We start from the raw sequence: 16822 nt of genomic DNA, 5'->3' as shown, positions 1-16822 counted from the left end.
CTATTGGAAAGCCCTGATCCTTATGCCTTGCAGCATTTTGTGTGCACTGTCTATTACGTTTTTTTTTTTTCTCATACACTCACCATTTAGGCTATGTGCACACGTTCAGGTTTTTTTGCGTTTTTTTCGCGTTTTTAACGCAATAAAATCGCGATAAAAACGTGAAAAAAACGCTAACATATGGTTCCCAATCTTTTGTATTGAATCCGCAAAAATTGTGCTAATGTAGAGTTTTTTTCCGCAAAAAAAACGATTTGCGGAAAAAGAAGCAACATGTTCATTATTTTTGCGGAATCGCTGATTTCCCGCATCCATAGACTTGCATTGAAACGCTAGAAATCCGCAATCATATAAAAATTTGCGGATTTCTAGCGTTTATTTCCTGAAAAACTACAGGAAGTGACATCCCATCTATCCCATCATGCCATTCATGCGCATCCCATAATCCAGGAAGAGGAAACTCCCACACCATTCCCGTCTTCCTGTATTATGGCTGCCGACATGGAGGGGTATGATCGGATGAGGCTGGATGTGGTGCAGATGATAAGTGTGGTAAGTGTGTGTGTATATGTGTATATATGTGTGTGTCTGTGTATATATGTGTGTGCGCGTGTGTTCGGACAGCGGCCGATGAGACTAGTCTCATCGGCCGATGTCTGTTCCCTCCAAGTCGTTGCAGCAGGCTCAGCTCGATGGGAGCAGTATTTCCCATCGAACTGTCCCTGCTGCAATGTACTATTTCCCCCATCAAATGTCCCCTATGGTCATTGGTGAACAGTGGTTACGGGCCCATTCCCCTAATAAACTTAATTATTTACCCCTATTCACCCCTAAACTTAATTGTCATTGGTGGCCAGTGTATTATCATTGGTGGCCAGTGTATAATTATTATCATTGGTGGCCAGTGTATTATCATTGGTGGCCAGTGTATAATTATTATCATTGGTGGCCAGTGTATTATCATTGGTGGCCAGTGTATAATTATTATCATTGGTGGCCAGTGTATTATCATTGGTGGCCAGTGTATAATTATTGTCATTGGTGGCCAGTGTATTAACATTGGTGGCCAGTGTATAATTATTATCATTGGTGGCCAGTGTATTAACATTGGTGGCCAGTGTATAATTATTGTCATTGGTGGCCAGTGTATTAACATTGGTGGCCAGTGTATAATTATTGTCATTGGTGGCCAGTGTATTATCATTGGTGGCCAGTGTATAATAATTATCATTGGTGGCCAGTGGAACGGATATATAAATTATTATTTATTTTCATTGGTGGACAGTGGAAAAAATAATAATAAAAAGTACAACTTCATTGGTGGCCAGTGGTTACCTTATAATTACCTGTCCCCGGCGATCGCCACCTAAAATAAAAAAACAAACCCATACTCACCTAAACGCCCAATTCCACGATTCCCTCGTCAGAAAAAATTAAAATAACAAACCACAACGTATACCTACCCTCCGCAGCATCCAATTAAACGATTGTCCCACGATGATCTGGAGTTTAGAGCAGCCACATAACATGCGGCTGCTCTAAACCGCGGCCGCCGATACAATGAACGGGATCGTAAAGCGATCCCGTTCACTGTATACCGAGTTCTCCCGAACGCAGCTCGCGCTGTTCGGGGGAACTCGTTCGGCAGTCACTGCAGCTGCGCGGACTCCCCGGCTGACCGGAGGTGAACGCTGGAGCGTGGGAAAATTTTCCCATGCTATCAGTTCATCTCCGTTCAGCCGGTGAGGCTGCGCAGAGATGATATTTGTCATCATTAGTAATGTTTACAACGGGACAGGTGCAATTGCACCTGTTCCATTGTAAACCAATTTTTTTTTTTAACCCTTGCATTACCTCAATAATAAAATATGGTCTAAAACTCGGTGTCTTTATTTCATTAATATACTACGTGGCTGGGCAATATACTAAATGGATGGACAATATACTACGTGGATGGGTAATATACTACGTGGATGGGCAATATACTACGTGGCCGGGCAATATACTACGTGGCTGGGCAATATACAAAATGGATGGGCAATATACAAAATGGATGGGCAATATACTACGTGGATGGGTAATATACTACGTGGCCGGGCAATATACTACGTGGCTGGGCAATATACAAAATGGATGGGCAATATACTACGTGGCTGGGCAATATACAAAATGGATGGGCAATATACTACGTGGCTGGGCAATATACAAAATGGATGGGCAATATACTACGTGGAATATACTACGTGGATGGGCAATATACTACGTAGCCGTGCAATATACTACGTGGCCGTGCAATATACTACGTGGCTGGGCAATATACAAATTGGATGGGCAATATACTAAATATAGTATATTGCCCATCCATTTTGTATATTGCCCAGCCACGTAGTATATTGCCCAGCCACGTAGTATATTGCCCATCCACGTAGTATATTACCCATTCACGTAGTATATTGCCCATCCATTTTGTATATTGCCCAGCCATGTAGTATATTGCCCAGCCACGTAGTATATTGCCCAGCCACGTAGTATATTGCCCAGCCACGTAGTATATTACCCATTCACGTAGTATATTGCCCATCCATTTTGTATATTGCCCAGCCATGTAGTATATTGCCCAGCCACGTAGTATATTGCCCAGCCACGTAGTATATTGCCCAGCCACGTAGTATATTGCCCAGCCACGTAGTATATTGCCCAGCCACGTAGTATATTGCCCATCCACGTAGTATATTGCCCATCCATTTTGTATATTGCCCAGCCACGTAGTATATTGCCCAGCCACGTAGTATATTACCCATTCACGTAGCAATATACTACGTGGCTGGGCAATATACAAAATGGATGGGCAATATACTACGTGGAATATACTACGTGGATGGGTAATATATAGTACGTGGCTGGGCAATATACTACGTGGCCGGGCAATATACTACGTGGCTGGGCACTATGTTACGTGGCTGGGATATATGCTACTATATCTACAATATGCAAATGTATATAACCGTGTATTTATTGTAGCCCACAATTAATTTTAATTTTTTTCATTGTTACCTTTTTTTTTGTAGATTGAACAACACCCTGAGGTCTGGGACCGGTCAAGCGAAAAGTACAAGGGGGCAAAACGTGATGCCTGGCCCAAAATAGTAACCGCTCTCTTTCCAGAGTGTCCGAATCTACCAACACAGCAGCAAACACAGATTTGTAAGTATCAATTTCTTTCCTTTTTTTTAAAAAAAATGTAAGAAGAATTGATTTGGAATGTTTTATTTAAAAAATTTTAATTTTCAGTGGGCGATGTGAAGACGAGAAGGCGGTCTGTCACAGACAGATATCTGAAATCACTCAAGACTCCGAGTGGCAGCTCGCCGCCAAGGAAGAGGGTGCCCTATGGAGACCAGCTGCAGTTCATATTGGGAAGCCGGAGTTTGAGGAGGTAGATAATATAAAGAAATAGTGTTGCTTGACGTCATGATTTGTATTTTTGTAACCTTTGTTTTATTTTTTGGTCTGCAGAACAGAAAGCAACATCTCTGCCCAAACACCTCCGGACCCTAACGATGGTGACACCACGGTGGACAGTATTGGAGAGGAAGTAGAAGACAGCATAATGAACAGCCAAGAATCTCCGGGGAACATGTCTTTGTCCGGAAGGTCACCCGAAATAACTGATTTCCTTGGAGAACATGACGTTGCAGCAAATACCACTACTTCTACTTCCTCTGACGCTGGTGCAAACTCTGGTAGCGGTGTGTCGAGGCACATGGGGAGGGGGGCTGCTTCTGTCCGTCCCGTGGCATTGAAAAGGACGGTCCAAAAGAAGACCAAACAAGGTCAAATTATTGAACAATTAACGACTAAAACGCTCAATCTTCTTGATAATTCTTCAAAGCAAGATGAGCATGACAAATTTGGGTCACTTTTGGCAGACCGCGTTAGAACACTGCCACGGGACAAGCAGCAAATGTTCGTTACAGCTGTCAATTGTCTGTTTATGGCAATTGATGACACACCAACCCTACCCCCTGCTCCACAAGTAATGACGGGTATTTTCAACGTTTTCAGCAACCCCATTATGCCTCCACCACCACCACCACCACCAGCTGCTGCATCGCAGCGTTACGGACAGGCGGCAACATACAGGGCCAACCATGTAGATGCGTACAGTGGCCATACACCTGTACCTAGTGCAACTGGCCATCGTTCCAGTATGCCCAATAGCAGTGTCTACTCCCAACCGGACTTATTTAATGATATGGGCTACCAACCGGAATATCATCAATTTTGAGTTTTGATATCTCATCCTATTTGAGTAGAGACGGGAGTGTAGAGAATGTTAAACCGTTGAGTTCATGACCAAATCTTAAAAAGTTCTTTAAAGGGAACTTGTCACCCCGAAAATCACGGGTGAGGTAAGCCCACCGGCATCAGGGGCTTATGTACAGCATTCTGTAATGCTGTAGATAAGCCCCCGATGTTACCTGAAAGAGGAGAAAAAGACGTTAGATTATACTCACCCAGGGGCGGTCCCGCTGCTGGTCAGGTCAGATGGGTGTCTCTGGTCCGGTCCGGCGCCTCCTATCTTCATTCCATGACATCCTCTTCTGATCTTCAGCCACGGCTCCGGCACAGGCGTACTTTGTGTGCCCTGTTGAGGGCAGAACAAAGTATTGCAGTGCGCAGGCGCCGGAAAGGTCTGAGAGGCCAGGCGATTGCGCACTGCAGTACTTTGCTCTGCCCTCAACAGGGCTGACAAAGTACGCCTGCGCCGGAGCCGTGGCTGAAGATCAGAAGAGGACATCTTGTAATGAAGATAGGAGGCGCCGCAGCGGACCGGAGACGCCCATCCAACCAGACCAGCAGCGGGACCGCCCCTGGGTGACTATAATATAATGTCTTTTTCTCCTTTTTCAGGTAACATCAGGGGCTTATCTACAGCATTACAGAATGCATTACAGAATGCTGCAGATAAGCCCCTGATGCCGGTGTGCTTACCTCACCCGTGATTTCCGGGGTGACAGGTTCCCTTTAAGTTTTGTTATAAAATGCCAGTTCATATATATTAAAAAAAGTTTCTTTAATGTAATTAATTTTTATTTTACTTTATTAAAAAAAAATTATTTTAACTACTCAGATTTCTTATTACCATAAAAATAAGAAGATAGGAAATGGGATCTGACTTAAGCAACGGTAAACAATAACAACATGGAAACGATTATTGTTTAAATAATATTTTGAATTTATTAACAATGTTTACAATTTGATTAATTAAAAAGGGGCCTTGGTAGATAGGGATTTGGCGACGGTTGATAGGGATTACGCCTCACATTTTCACAGGTGTTAGCATCTGTGCCGTACAGACTGGTTCATTAGTGGATAGGGTTCAGCCGTCATATGTTCTCTGCTGTTATATCTCACGTCCAGTCTTGGGCCTTGATTCTGTTTAGGCATCAGATCTTCTCTGCAGTTCAGGCAGCTCAACACCGGCACAAGAGTATTGCCAGTGCACGGCACCTTCAGGACTCATGAAGTAGTCTGCAAAGGTTTCTCTCACACGCACACCCGTGTTACATTGCCTTCCTTGACCAAAGTTGTCCACTGCATCTAATTCTGACACCTGTGGCTCCTCAACTACCTCAGTGCTGTATTCCCGAGCATAGTTGTGGAGCACACAGCATGCCTTTATCACAGTGTCCACGGTCTCCGGATCTAACTGGATGGCAGTGTGAAAGATCCTCCACCGACTACACATGATCCCGAAGGTACATTCCACATATCTTCGTGCACGGCTCAGCCTATAATTAAAAATCCTCCGCCGGTCATCCAGTGCTCTTCGTGGGTATGGGCGCAGCAGGTGGGGCTTCAAGGGAAATGCCTCATCCGATACCATCACAAAGGGTACTGGATGTGTGGAACCCGGCAAAGGTCTTGGGGCTGGGAGCGTGCCGCCATCTCGAAGAATTTGAAGTCCAATCTGTGATGATTGCAACACCCGAGAATCCCCAGTACTACCATAGGCACCAACGTCGATGGCAACAAACTTGTAATGTGCGTCAGCCACCGCCATCAAGAGCACTGAAAAATACTTCTTATAATTAAAGAAGCGTGATCCTGATCTTGGTGGCTTTAGCACTCTCACATGTTTGCCATCAACAGCACCTACGCAGTTGGGGAAATTGGCCACAGTTTGAAAGCCTGCTGCAACCTGCAGCCAAGTCTGCTCGGTTGGGCAAGGCATCACGATGGGCCGCAACTTCTGCCAGATGACGGTACATGTGCACCGTACAATTTGCGAGATGGTGGATTTGCCAACCCTAAATTGGAGGTGCAGGGATGTGTAGCTCTCTCCTGTGGCTAAAAACCTGAAGAAAGAAAAAAAATAATTTAGAAAACCTACCAACACAAATTGTGTTGCAAGATAAAACATCCACATCATGGCCACTAGCGTTATGGGGACACAGGCAGCATTGCGGCAGCATTATGAGGGAAACAGGGTGCACTCGCAGCATTGGGGCAGCATTATGAGGGAAACGGTGCACTCGCAGCATTGCGGTAGCATTATGAGGGAAACTGGCAGCATTATGGGGGCACTCGCAGCATAGCGGCAGCATTATGAGGGAAACGGTGCACTCGCAGCATTGCGGTAGCATTATGAAGGAAACTGGCAGCATTATGGGGGCACTCGCAGCATAGCGGCAGCATTATGAGGGAAACGGTGCACTCGCAGCATTGCGGTAGCATTATGAGGGAAACTGGCAGTATTATGGGGGCACTCGCAGCATAGCGGCAGCATTATGAGGGAAACGGTGCACTCGCAGCATTGCGGTAGCATTATGAGGGAAACTGGCAGCATTATGGGGGCACTCGCAGCATAGCGGCAGCATTATGGATTAAACAGGCAGCATTTGTGGCAGCATTTAGGGGGGCACTAGCAGCAAGGCCTTACCGCAAGGTGATGAGCAGCCTTTCTTCTGCAGAGATCGCTCTTCGCATGACCGTATCTTCGTAAGTGAGGTGTGGACCAAGAAGAATTAGAAGACGATCAAATGCCTCAATGGAAAGACGGCAAAACTGAGAAAATTTATCTGGAAATCTGAAAATAAAAAGGAACATAAAACTTTAATTTTAAACACACACATAATGTATGTTGTATATATCAAAAAAAGGTACAAAGAAACACAGCTGTCAATATACCATTTCTCACTATATCTTACCTCCTTAAATCACGATAAAGAACATGGAAGTGTCCCTTTTCCTCCCGTTCATGAATGATGGGATGAATCCACATCCTTTTTTGGCGTCTGCTATCCCTTCTTCTCCGAGATTGCTCCTATGGGAGAATAAAGTATGTATTATTACATGGAACTGTACAACACATGTTATACAGCTGGCAAGGCTGGGTTCACATTGCGTTCCCCCAGTCCGTTTTGACGGACTTCGTAACACCGCTGCATAATGCGGTGAAACGTAGTCCGCTAGCGCCGCCATTGACTCCTATGTCTGACATCACTAGCCATGTGCCGTCATTTGAGTGACAGTCGGACCTCTAGACTCTGACTGCAGCGTTTCCGGGTCTGTCACTGCTAGCGCAGATGTAGCTAGCAGATGCTCCATCTGCGCTAGCGATGTTCCAAAGTCAGCACTTGCGTTGCAGCAGACCGTGAACGTATGTGTTGAACGGGCTGCTGTACACATTGTGAACCCAGCCTAATACGCAAAGTGTTCACATCTAATGACATTTTCTTACCAGCTCGCTGTAGTGGTGCAGCAAAAGTAGTGCCGTATGCAACAGTAGGCAGTTCTGTTCTGGAGTTAGACGATGGTGCGGCATCTTGAATTCAACAAGGAAGCAAAATGGTGAATGCGGATTTCTTGGGAGTTGTGCCAATTTCTCCTCAGGAAAATCTCAGGAAAATTCTGCACAAAAACCTGACGTGTGCACATACCCTTCGTCTTGGGAGCCAGTGGGCCCCATTCAGACTAGTGAGCATTATTATTTACGCTGTCATTTTGTTATTGTGCTGCTAGCATTGTGCACACGATATGCTGTAGGCATTGTGGCGGGGCAATTCCCAGCAGTGTCACAGCTTTGTATAGCTCTTGCTTTACTCACTAAGTCAACTTAGCTTCCATCTAGTGAATCCGACACCAGCTGTGACAGCGCTTTATTTCATTATATCTTTTACCATTGGTAAGCCTTGATTTTCGTGCCCTGCAGCATTTTGTGTGCACCATTTATTAAAACATCTTTTCTATATACTCACCATCTAGTCTTGAGTCTATTTCTCCCTATGGGGTCTGCTTTTTGACCGTACTCCTTTATCCAGAGGGTACGGTAGTGATATGTTTGGGTATGTTTTTACATGCTGTTTTAAATGTTTTTATATGTATAGGCACTGTGTTTTTCGGCCTCAATAAAGCATTGTTCACATTTTCTAATCACAGCTGAGTGTGCACATTTATTGCGCTTCTTTTCTCTCTTTCTTTTGTACAAGTATTTATTAGCGCATATGTAGCACCTGGCATCTATCATAGACGTTATTTCAGTGGTGCCCGCTCACATATTCTTTTTTACTGTTTAAATTGTCTTAACTTGTACTGAATATATTGTCTGTACATGTCCCCGCTTAATTGTAAAGTGCTGCGGAATTTGTTGGCGCTATATAAATAAAAATTATTATTATTATTATTATTATTGGTCGCGGCCTCTGTCTGTCATGGAATCCAAGTCGCTGATTGGTCTTGCCAGCTGCCTGTCATGGCTGCCGCGACCAATCAGCGACGGCCACAGTCCAATTAGTCCCCCCCCCCCACTCCCCTGCACTCAGCGCCCGCTCCATACTCCCCGCAGTCACCGCTCACAGGGTTAATGCCAGCAGTAACGGACCGCGTTATGCCACGGGTAACTCACTCAGTTACCGCCGCTATTAACCCCTTCCCGACCTTTGACGCCACGTAGGCGTCATGAAAGTCGGTGCCAATCCGACCTATGACGCCTATGTGGCGTCATGGAAAGATCGCGTCCCTGCAGATCGGGTGAAAGGGTTAACTCCAATTTCACCCGATCTGCAGGGACAGGGGGAGTGGTAGTTTAGCCCAGGGGGGGTGGCTTAACCCCCCCGTGACTACGATCGCTCTGATTGGCTGTTGAAAGTGAAACTGCCAATCAGAGCGATTTGTAATATTTCACCTATTAAAACTGGTGAAATATTACAATCCAGCCATGGCCGATGCTGCAATATCATCGGCCATGGCTGGAAACACTAATGTGCCCCCATCCCACTGATCGCCCCCCCAAGCCACCGATCTGTCCGGTACACTGCTCCGGCTCCCCTCCGTCCTGTGCTCCGCTCCCCCCGTGCTCTTGTCCGCTCCCCCGTGCTCCAATCACCCCCCCGTGCTCTGATCCAACCCCCCCGCGCTCCGATCCACCCCCCCGTGCTGCGATCCACCCCCCCGTGCTGCGATCCACCCCCCCGTGCTGCGATCCACCCCCCGCGCTCCAATCCACCCCCCATGCTCCGATCCCCCCCCCCCATCATACTTACCGATCCTCCCGGGGTCCGTCCGTCTTCTCCCTGGGCGCCGCCATCTTCCAAAATGGCGGGCGCATGCGCAGTGCGCCCGCCGAATCTGCCAGCCGGCAGATTCGTTCCAAAGTGCATTTTGATCACTGAGATATAACCTATCACAGTGATCAAAATAAAAAAAATAGTAAGGTTAGAATAGGGTTAGGGTTTCGATATGTGCACACGTATTCTGGTCCTCTGCGGATTTTTCCGCTGTGGATTTCATAAATCCGCAGTGCTAAACCGCTGCGGATTTATGGCGGATTTACCGCGGTTTTTCTGCACATTTCACTGCAGTTTTACAACTGCGATTTTCTATTGGAGCAGTTGTAAAACCGCTGCGGAATCCGCAGAAAGAGGTGACATGCTGCGGAATGTAAACTGCTGCGTTTCTGTGCAGTTTTTCCGCAGCATGTGTAAAGCGATTTTTGTTTCCCATAGGTTTACATTGAACTGTAAACTCATGGGAAACTGCTGCGGATCCGCAGCGTTTTCCGCAGCGTGTGCACATACCTTTAGAATTAGGCTATGTGCACACGGTGCGGATTGGCCGCTGCGGATTCGCAGCAGTGTTCCATCAGGTTTACAGTACCATGTAAACCTATGGAAAACAAAATCCGCTGTGCCCATGGTGCGGAAAATACAGTGCAGAAACGCTGCGTTGTATTTTCCGCAGCATGTCAATTCTTTGTGCGGATTCCGCAGCGTTTTACACCTGTTCCTCAATAGGAATCCGCAGGTGAAATCCACACAAAAAACACTGGAAATCCGCGGTAAATCCGCAGGTAAAACGCAGTGCCTTTTACCCACGGATTTTTCAAAAATGGTGCTGAAAAATCTCACACGAATCGGCAACGTGGGCACATAGCCTTAGGGTTAGGGTTGGAATTAGGGTTGTGGTTAGGGTTGTGATTAGGGTTATGGCTACAGTTGGGATTAGGGTTAGGAGTGTGTTGGGGTTAGTTTTGGAGGTAGAATTGAGGGGTTTCCACTGTTTAGGCACATCAGGGGTCTCCAAACGCAACATGGCGCCACCATTGATTCCAGCCAACCTTGTATTCAAAAAGTCAAATGGTGCTCCCTCACTTCCGAGCCCCGACGTGCGCCCAAACAGTGGTTTACCCCCACATATGGGGTACCAGCATACTCAGGACAAACTGCGCAACAATTATCGGGGTCCAATTTATCCTGTTACCCTTGTGAAAATAAAAAATTGCTTGCTAAAACATCATTTTTGAGGAAAGAAAAATGATTTTTTATTTTCACGGCTCTGCGTTGTAAACGTCTGTGAAGCACTTGGGGGTTCAAAGTGCTCACCACATATCTAGATAAGTTCCTTGGGGGGTCTAGTTTCTAAAATGGGGTCATTTGTGGGGGATCTCCAATGTTTAGGCACACAGGGGCTCTCCAAACGTGTCATGGTGTCCGCTAATGATTGGAGCTAATTTTTCATTTAAAAAGCCAAATGGCGTGCCTTCCCTTCCGAGCCCTGGTCACTTGTGGGAGGTTTCTACTGTTTAGGCACACCAGGGGCTCTGCAAACGCAACGTGACGCCCGCAGACCATTCCATCAAAGTCTGCATTTCAAAAGTCACTACTTCCCTTCTGAGCCCCGACGTGTGCCCAAACAGTAGTTTACCCCCACACATGGGGTATCAGCGTACTCAGGAGAAACTGGACAACAACTTTTGGGGTCAAATTTCTCCTGTTACCCTTGGGAAAATTAAAAAATTCTGGGCTAAATAATTATTTTTGAGGAAAGAAAACGTATTTATTATTTTCACGGCCCTGCGTTATAAACTTCTGTGAAGCACTTGGGGGTTCAAAGTCCTCACCACACATCTAGATTAGTTCCTTTGGGGGTCTAGTTTCCAAAATGGGGTCATTTGTGGGGGATCTCCAATGTTTAGGCACACAGGGGCTCTCCAAACGTGTCATGGTGTCCGCTAATGATTGGAGCTAATTTTTCATTTAAAAAGCCAAATGGCGTGCCTTCCCTTCCGAGCCCTGCCGTGCGCCCAAACAGTGGTTTACTCCCACATATGGGGTATCAGCGTACTCAGAACAAACTGAACAACAACATTTGGGGTCGAATTTCTCCTATTACCCTTGGCAAAATAGGAAATTCCAGGCTAAAAAATCATTTTTGAGGAAAGAAAAATTATTTTTTATTTTCATGGCTCTGCGTTATAAACTTCTGTGAAGCACCTGGGGGTTTAAAGTGCTCAATATGCATCTAGATAAGTTTCTTGGGGGGTCTAGTTTCCAAAATGGGGTCACTTGTGGGGGAGCTCCAATGTTTAGGCACACAGGGGCTCTCCAAACGCGACATGGTGTCCGCTAACAATTGGAGCTAATTTTCCATTCAAAAAGTCAAAAGGCGCGCCTTCCCTTCCGAGCCCTGCCGTGTGCCCAAACAGTGGTTTACCCCCACATATGAGGTATCGGCGTACTCGGGAGAAATTGCCCAACAAATTTTACGATCCATTTTATCCTATTGCCCATGTGAAAATTAAAAAATTGAGGCGAAAAGAATTTTTTTGTGAAAAAAAAGTACTTTTTCATTTTTACAGATCAATTTGTGAAGCACCTGGGGGTTCAAAGTGCTCACTATGCATCTAGATAAGTTTCTTGGGGGGGTCTAGTTTCCAAAATGGGGTCACTTGTGGGGGAGCTCCAGTTTTTAGGCACACGGGGGCTCTCCAAACGTGACATGGTGTCCGCTAAAGAGTGGAGCCAATTTTTCATTCAAAAAATCAAATGGCGCTCCTTCCCTTCCAAGCCCTGCCGTGCGCCCAAACAGTGGTTTACCCCCACATATGAGGTATCAGCGTACTCAGGACAAATTGGACAACAACTTTCGTGGTTCAGTTTCTCCTTTTACCATTGGGAAAATAAAAAAATTGTTGCTAAAAGATAATTTTTGTGACTAAAAAGTTAAATGTTCATTTTTTCCTTCCATGTTGCTTCTGCTGCTGTGAAGCACCTGAAGGGTTAGTAAACTTCTTGAATGTGGTTTTGAGCACCTTGAGGGGTGCATTTTTTAGAATGGTGTCACTTTTGGGTATTTTCAGCCATATAGACCCCTCAAACTGACTTCAAATGTGAGGTGGTCCCTAAAAAAAATGGTTTTGTAAATTTCATTGTAAAAATGAGAAATCGCTGGTCAAATTTTAACCCTTATAACTTCCTAGCAAAAAAAAATTTTGTTTCCAAAATTGTGCTGATGTAAAGTATACATGTGGGAAATGTTATTTATTAACTATTTTGTGTCACATAACTCTCTCTGGTTTAACAGAATAAAAATTCAAAATGTGAAAATTGCGAAATTTTAAAAATTTTAGACAAATTTCCGTTTTTATCACAAATAAACGCAGAATTTATTGACCTAAATTTACCACTAACATGAAGCCCGATATGTCACGAAAAAACAAACAATCTCAGAACCGCTAGGATCCGTTGAAGCGTTCCTGAGTTATTACCTCATAAAGGGACACTGGTCAGAATTGCAAAAAACGGCCAGGTCATTAAGGTCAAAATAGGCTGGGTCATGAAGGGGTTAACCCTGTGTGACCAAGTTTTTACTATTGATGCTGCCTATGCAGCGTCAATAGTAAAAAGATCTAATGTTAAAAATAATTGAAAAAAAATAAAAAAATCATCATATACTCACCCTCTGGCGCCTTTCCTGCTCGCTTCTCCGGTGCTAAAGATGGTATGCAACAAGGACCTTCCATGACGTCACGGTCATGTGACAGCGACGTCATCACAGGTCCTGCGCGCCAAGGACCTTCCATGACGTCACGGTCATGTGACGGCGACGTCATCACATCCTGGGACCGGAAGCTGGCGAACAGTCGACAGAATTACAAGGGACCCTTGGATCCGAAGGTGAGTATGTTTATTTTTTATTTTTTAACCTGTGACATACGTGGCTGGGCAATATACTACGTTGCTGTGCAATATTCTACGTGGCTCTGTGCTGTATACTACGTCGCTGTGCAATATACTACGTGGCTCTGTGCTGTATACTTCGTCACTGGGCAATATACTACGTAACTGGGCAATATACTACGTAACTGGGCAATATACTACGTAACTGGGCAATATACTACGTAACTGGGCAATATACTACGTAACTGGGCAATATACTACGTAACTGGGCAATATGCTCTGTGCTGTATACTACTTCGCTGGGCAATATACTACGTGACTGGGCAATATATACTACGTGGGCTGTGCAATATACTGTATCGCTGGGCAATATACTACGTCGCTGGGCAATATACTACGTAACTGGGCAATATACTACGTGGCTGGGCAATATACTGCATCGCTGGGCAATATACTACGTGGCTGGGCAATATACTATGTGGACATGCATATTGTAGAATACCCGATGCGTTAGAATCGGGCCACCATCTAGTGTGTATATATATATATATATATACATACATACATACATACACACACACACATATACATATACACATACACGGAGCAGATAAAATTGATAAAATAAAATCAAGGCAGAATTGAGAGCTTGCAGCAAATCTAAACTACAGCATGTCCTTTCTGCTGAGCATTTCACCTTACAGTGCACAAGGTGAAAATCTAAAGTAAATCTGGGAATTAGTCCCATATATAAGCAATATCTCCTTGCAAACTTGCTTCAACATCACAGACAACTGTATATTAAATGGATCTGCATTATTGGATAAGACGCCTTAGTGGTTGTGAAAAATGAATTGGTAATCTAAATATACCCCGAACTGCAATCTTCTGATCTGACGATCATAAGAAATAATAGTGAAACCACCAACAGGTTGCATTTTTCCAACCTGTATAAACACTAGGGACAGCAGTGGGATGTATGTCAAAGAGTAGACAGGAAAATAACTTCGGAAAATTTAGCAATTTTCAAACTTAATTTTTGTGCCCTTAACTCTTTTGTGTGGCATAACTCAGACTTAATAACGAACATTTCCCATATGTCTACTTTACATCATAAGAAATAATAGTGAATATGTATGTGTGTGTATATATATATATATATATATATATATATATATATATATATATATATATATATATATATATATCTAATATATAATTGCCTAGAATACTACTTCCTGCAATTTGTGCCAACTTCCGTGGCTTTGTCCGGAGCTAATGTCCGGAGCTAATGTGCGGAGATAATGTCCGGAGCTAATGTCCGGAGCTAATGTCCGGAGATAAGTGACGTCAACAGTGTCCAGTGTCTGATTGGTTGCCGCCTGCTGCGAGCGACCAATCAGAAACGTGCCGTACTGTGACACACTCCGCCCGCCATTTTGGTGTGATTTTTTAATTTTTACCTCACAGCAAGTTTCTACTGCGTGGAGGCGGGCCCAGTGACGTTGCTCTTCAAGCTCCTGCCGAATTTCGTCAAAAAAATGATAATACCATTTACCAAAACTATATATATTTAGTTGTGAAGTGGTTCAGTGACATTTTCACACCAATTTTGAACTTTTGTTTGGTGTTTTCTCCATATACTGCCTATTATTCACTGACTGTTATACTGAGAGACTGCCGTTTATTAACCTCTTCTTTGCCACATTGGGTATATTGCTCTATTATTTGCCACATAAGGACATTGTCCATTATTGCCCAGCAATTTCTCTGCAATATAAACTGCCTATTTATTAATATCTGCATTCCTGCAAAGAACTATTGCCTATTATTAACTGGCTATTTTCCTACTACCTGACACTGCCTCTTATTAACCTGTTGTTTGCCACCACCACGCTTAAAACTGTTTAGCTTAGCCAACATGAGCTCTAATAGTAAGGATACTAATGACACAGAGCCCAAAGCTGCTGATGGCGCACGTAAGATTAGGTCTGATAGAAAGTATACTAATAATGCAGAGCAAAAAGACACCGATGCCGCACGTAAGCGCAAACAGCGTGCTAACAAGAGTACAGAGGATAGATGCAAGCGCATGGACACTGTTAAGTATACTAATGACACAGAGTCCAAAGCTTATGATGGCGCACGTAAGATCAGGTCTGATATAAAGTATGGTAATGATGCAGAGTGAAAAGCCGCCGATGCCGGACGTAAGCACAAACAGCGTGTTAACAAGAGTACAGAGGATAGATGCAAGTGCCTGGATACTGTTAAGTATACTAATGACACAGAGCCCAAAGCTGCTGATGGCGCACGTAAGATCAGGTCTGATATAAAGTATGGTAATGATGCAGAAAGTTGTCGTCTGATGTCTTTCATCCCTCCCCTCATAAGCATGTTCATGGATCCTGTGTAACTGTACCTTAAATAACAAGAATTGTCAAGAGCTGGTGAGTGCAGCCATTTTTTGTTCTTTCTTACTATTATTTATTGTATTATTCTTACATTTGAATAAATAAAGTATATATGGATTCTAGACTCCCGATTCTTTAGAATCGGGCTGCCATCTAGTATATTATAATTGTCTAAGGGTCACTTCCGTCTGTCCTTCTGTCTGTCATGGTTATTCATTCGCTGATTGGTCTCGCCAGCTGCCTGTCATCACGGCCCTGCGCTAGAAAGACCAGCCATGACATCACGGTCATGTAACCGCGACGTCATCACAGGTCCTGCGCTCATACCAACCCTGGGACCGGAAGCTGCCATGGACTACAAGGGGCCCTCGGAAAGGCGAGTATATGTTTATTTTTTATTTTTTAAACTGTGACAAACCTGGCTGGGCAATATACTGCGTAGCTGGGCAATATACTACATGGCTCTGTGGTGTATACTACTTCACTGTGCAATATACTACGTGGCTATGTGCTGTATACTACGTCACTATGCAATATACTACGTAACTGGGCAATATACTACGTGGCTCTGTGCTGTATACTACGTCGCTGTGCAATATACTACATGGCTCTGTGCTGTATACTACGACACTGGGCAATATACTACGTGGCTCTGTGCTGTATACTACGTCACTGTGCAATATACTACATGGCTCTGTGCTGTATACTACGACACTGGGCAATATACTACGTGGCTCTGTGCTGTATACTACGTCACTGTGCAATATACTATGTAACTGGGCAATATACTACGTGGCTCTGTGCTGTATACTACGTCGCTGTGCAATATACTACATGGCTCTGTGCAATATACTACATGGCTCTGTGCTGTATACTACGTCACTGGGCAATATACTACATGGCTCTGTGCTGTATACTAAGTCACTGGGCAATATACTACGTCAC

At 44.4% G+C, this 16822-nt stretch overlaps 2 protein-coding genes across 9 annotated transcripts in view; both read right to left on the bottom strand.

The window, feature by feature from the left end:
- CEP170 (centrosomal protein 170) overlaps positions 1–16822 on the bottom strand; it is a 303057-nt gene that overhangs the window by 22599 nt on the left and 263636 nt on the right. The window lies entirely within an intron of this gene.
- On the bottom strand, positions 5245–7853 carry LOC138681679 (uncharacterized). Its single transcript, XM_069769431.1, has 4 exons — positions 7748–7853; positions 7215–7330; positions 6947–7093; positions 5245–6362 (listed from the first exon to the last, which is right to left on the bottom strand). The coding sequence occupies exons 1-4, from the start codon at positions 7829–7831 to the stop codon at positions 5444–5446; spliced, it is 1266 nt and encodes a 421-aa protein (XP_069625532.1). The 5' UTR covers positions 7832–7853; the 3' UTR covers positions 5245–5443.

Source organism: Ranitomeya imitator, chromosome 5 (assembly GCF_032444005.1).
Source record: "Ranitomeya imitator isolate aRanImi1 chromosome 5, aRanImi1.pri, whole genome shotgun sequence".
Lineage (NCBI taxonomy): Eukaryota > Metazoa > Chordata > Amphibia > Anura > Dendrobatidae > Ranitomeya > Ranitomeya imitator.
The sequence above is the reverse complement of the archived record's forward strand: the minus strand, read 5'-3'. Positions and strand labels throughout refer to the sequence as shown.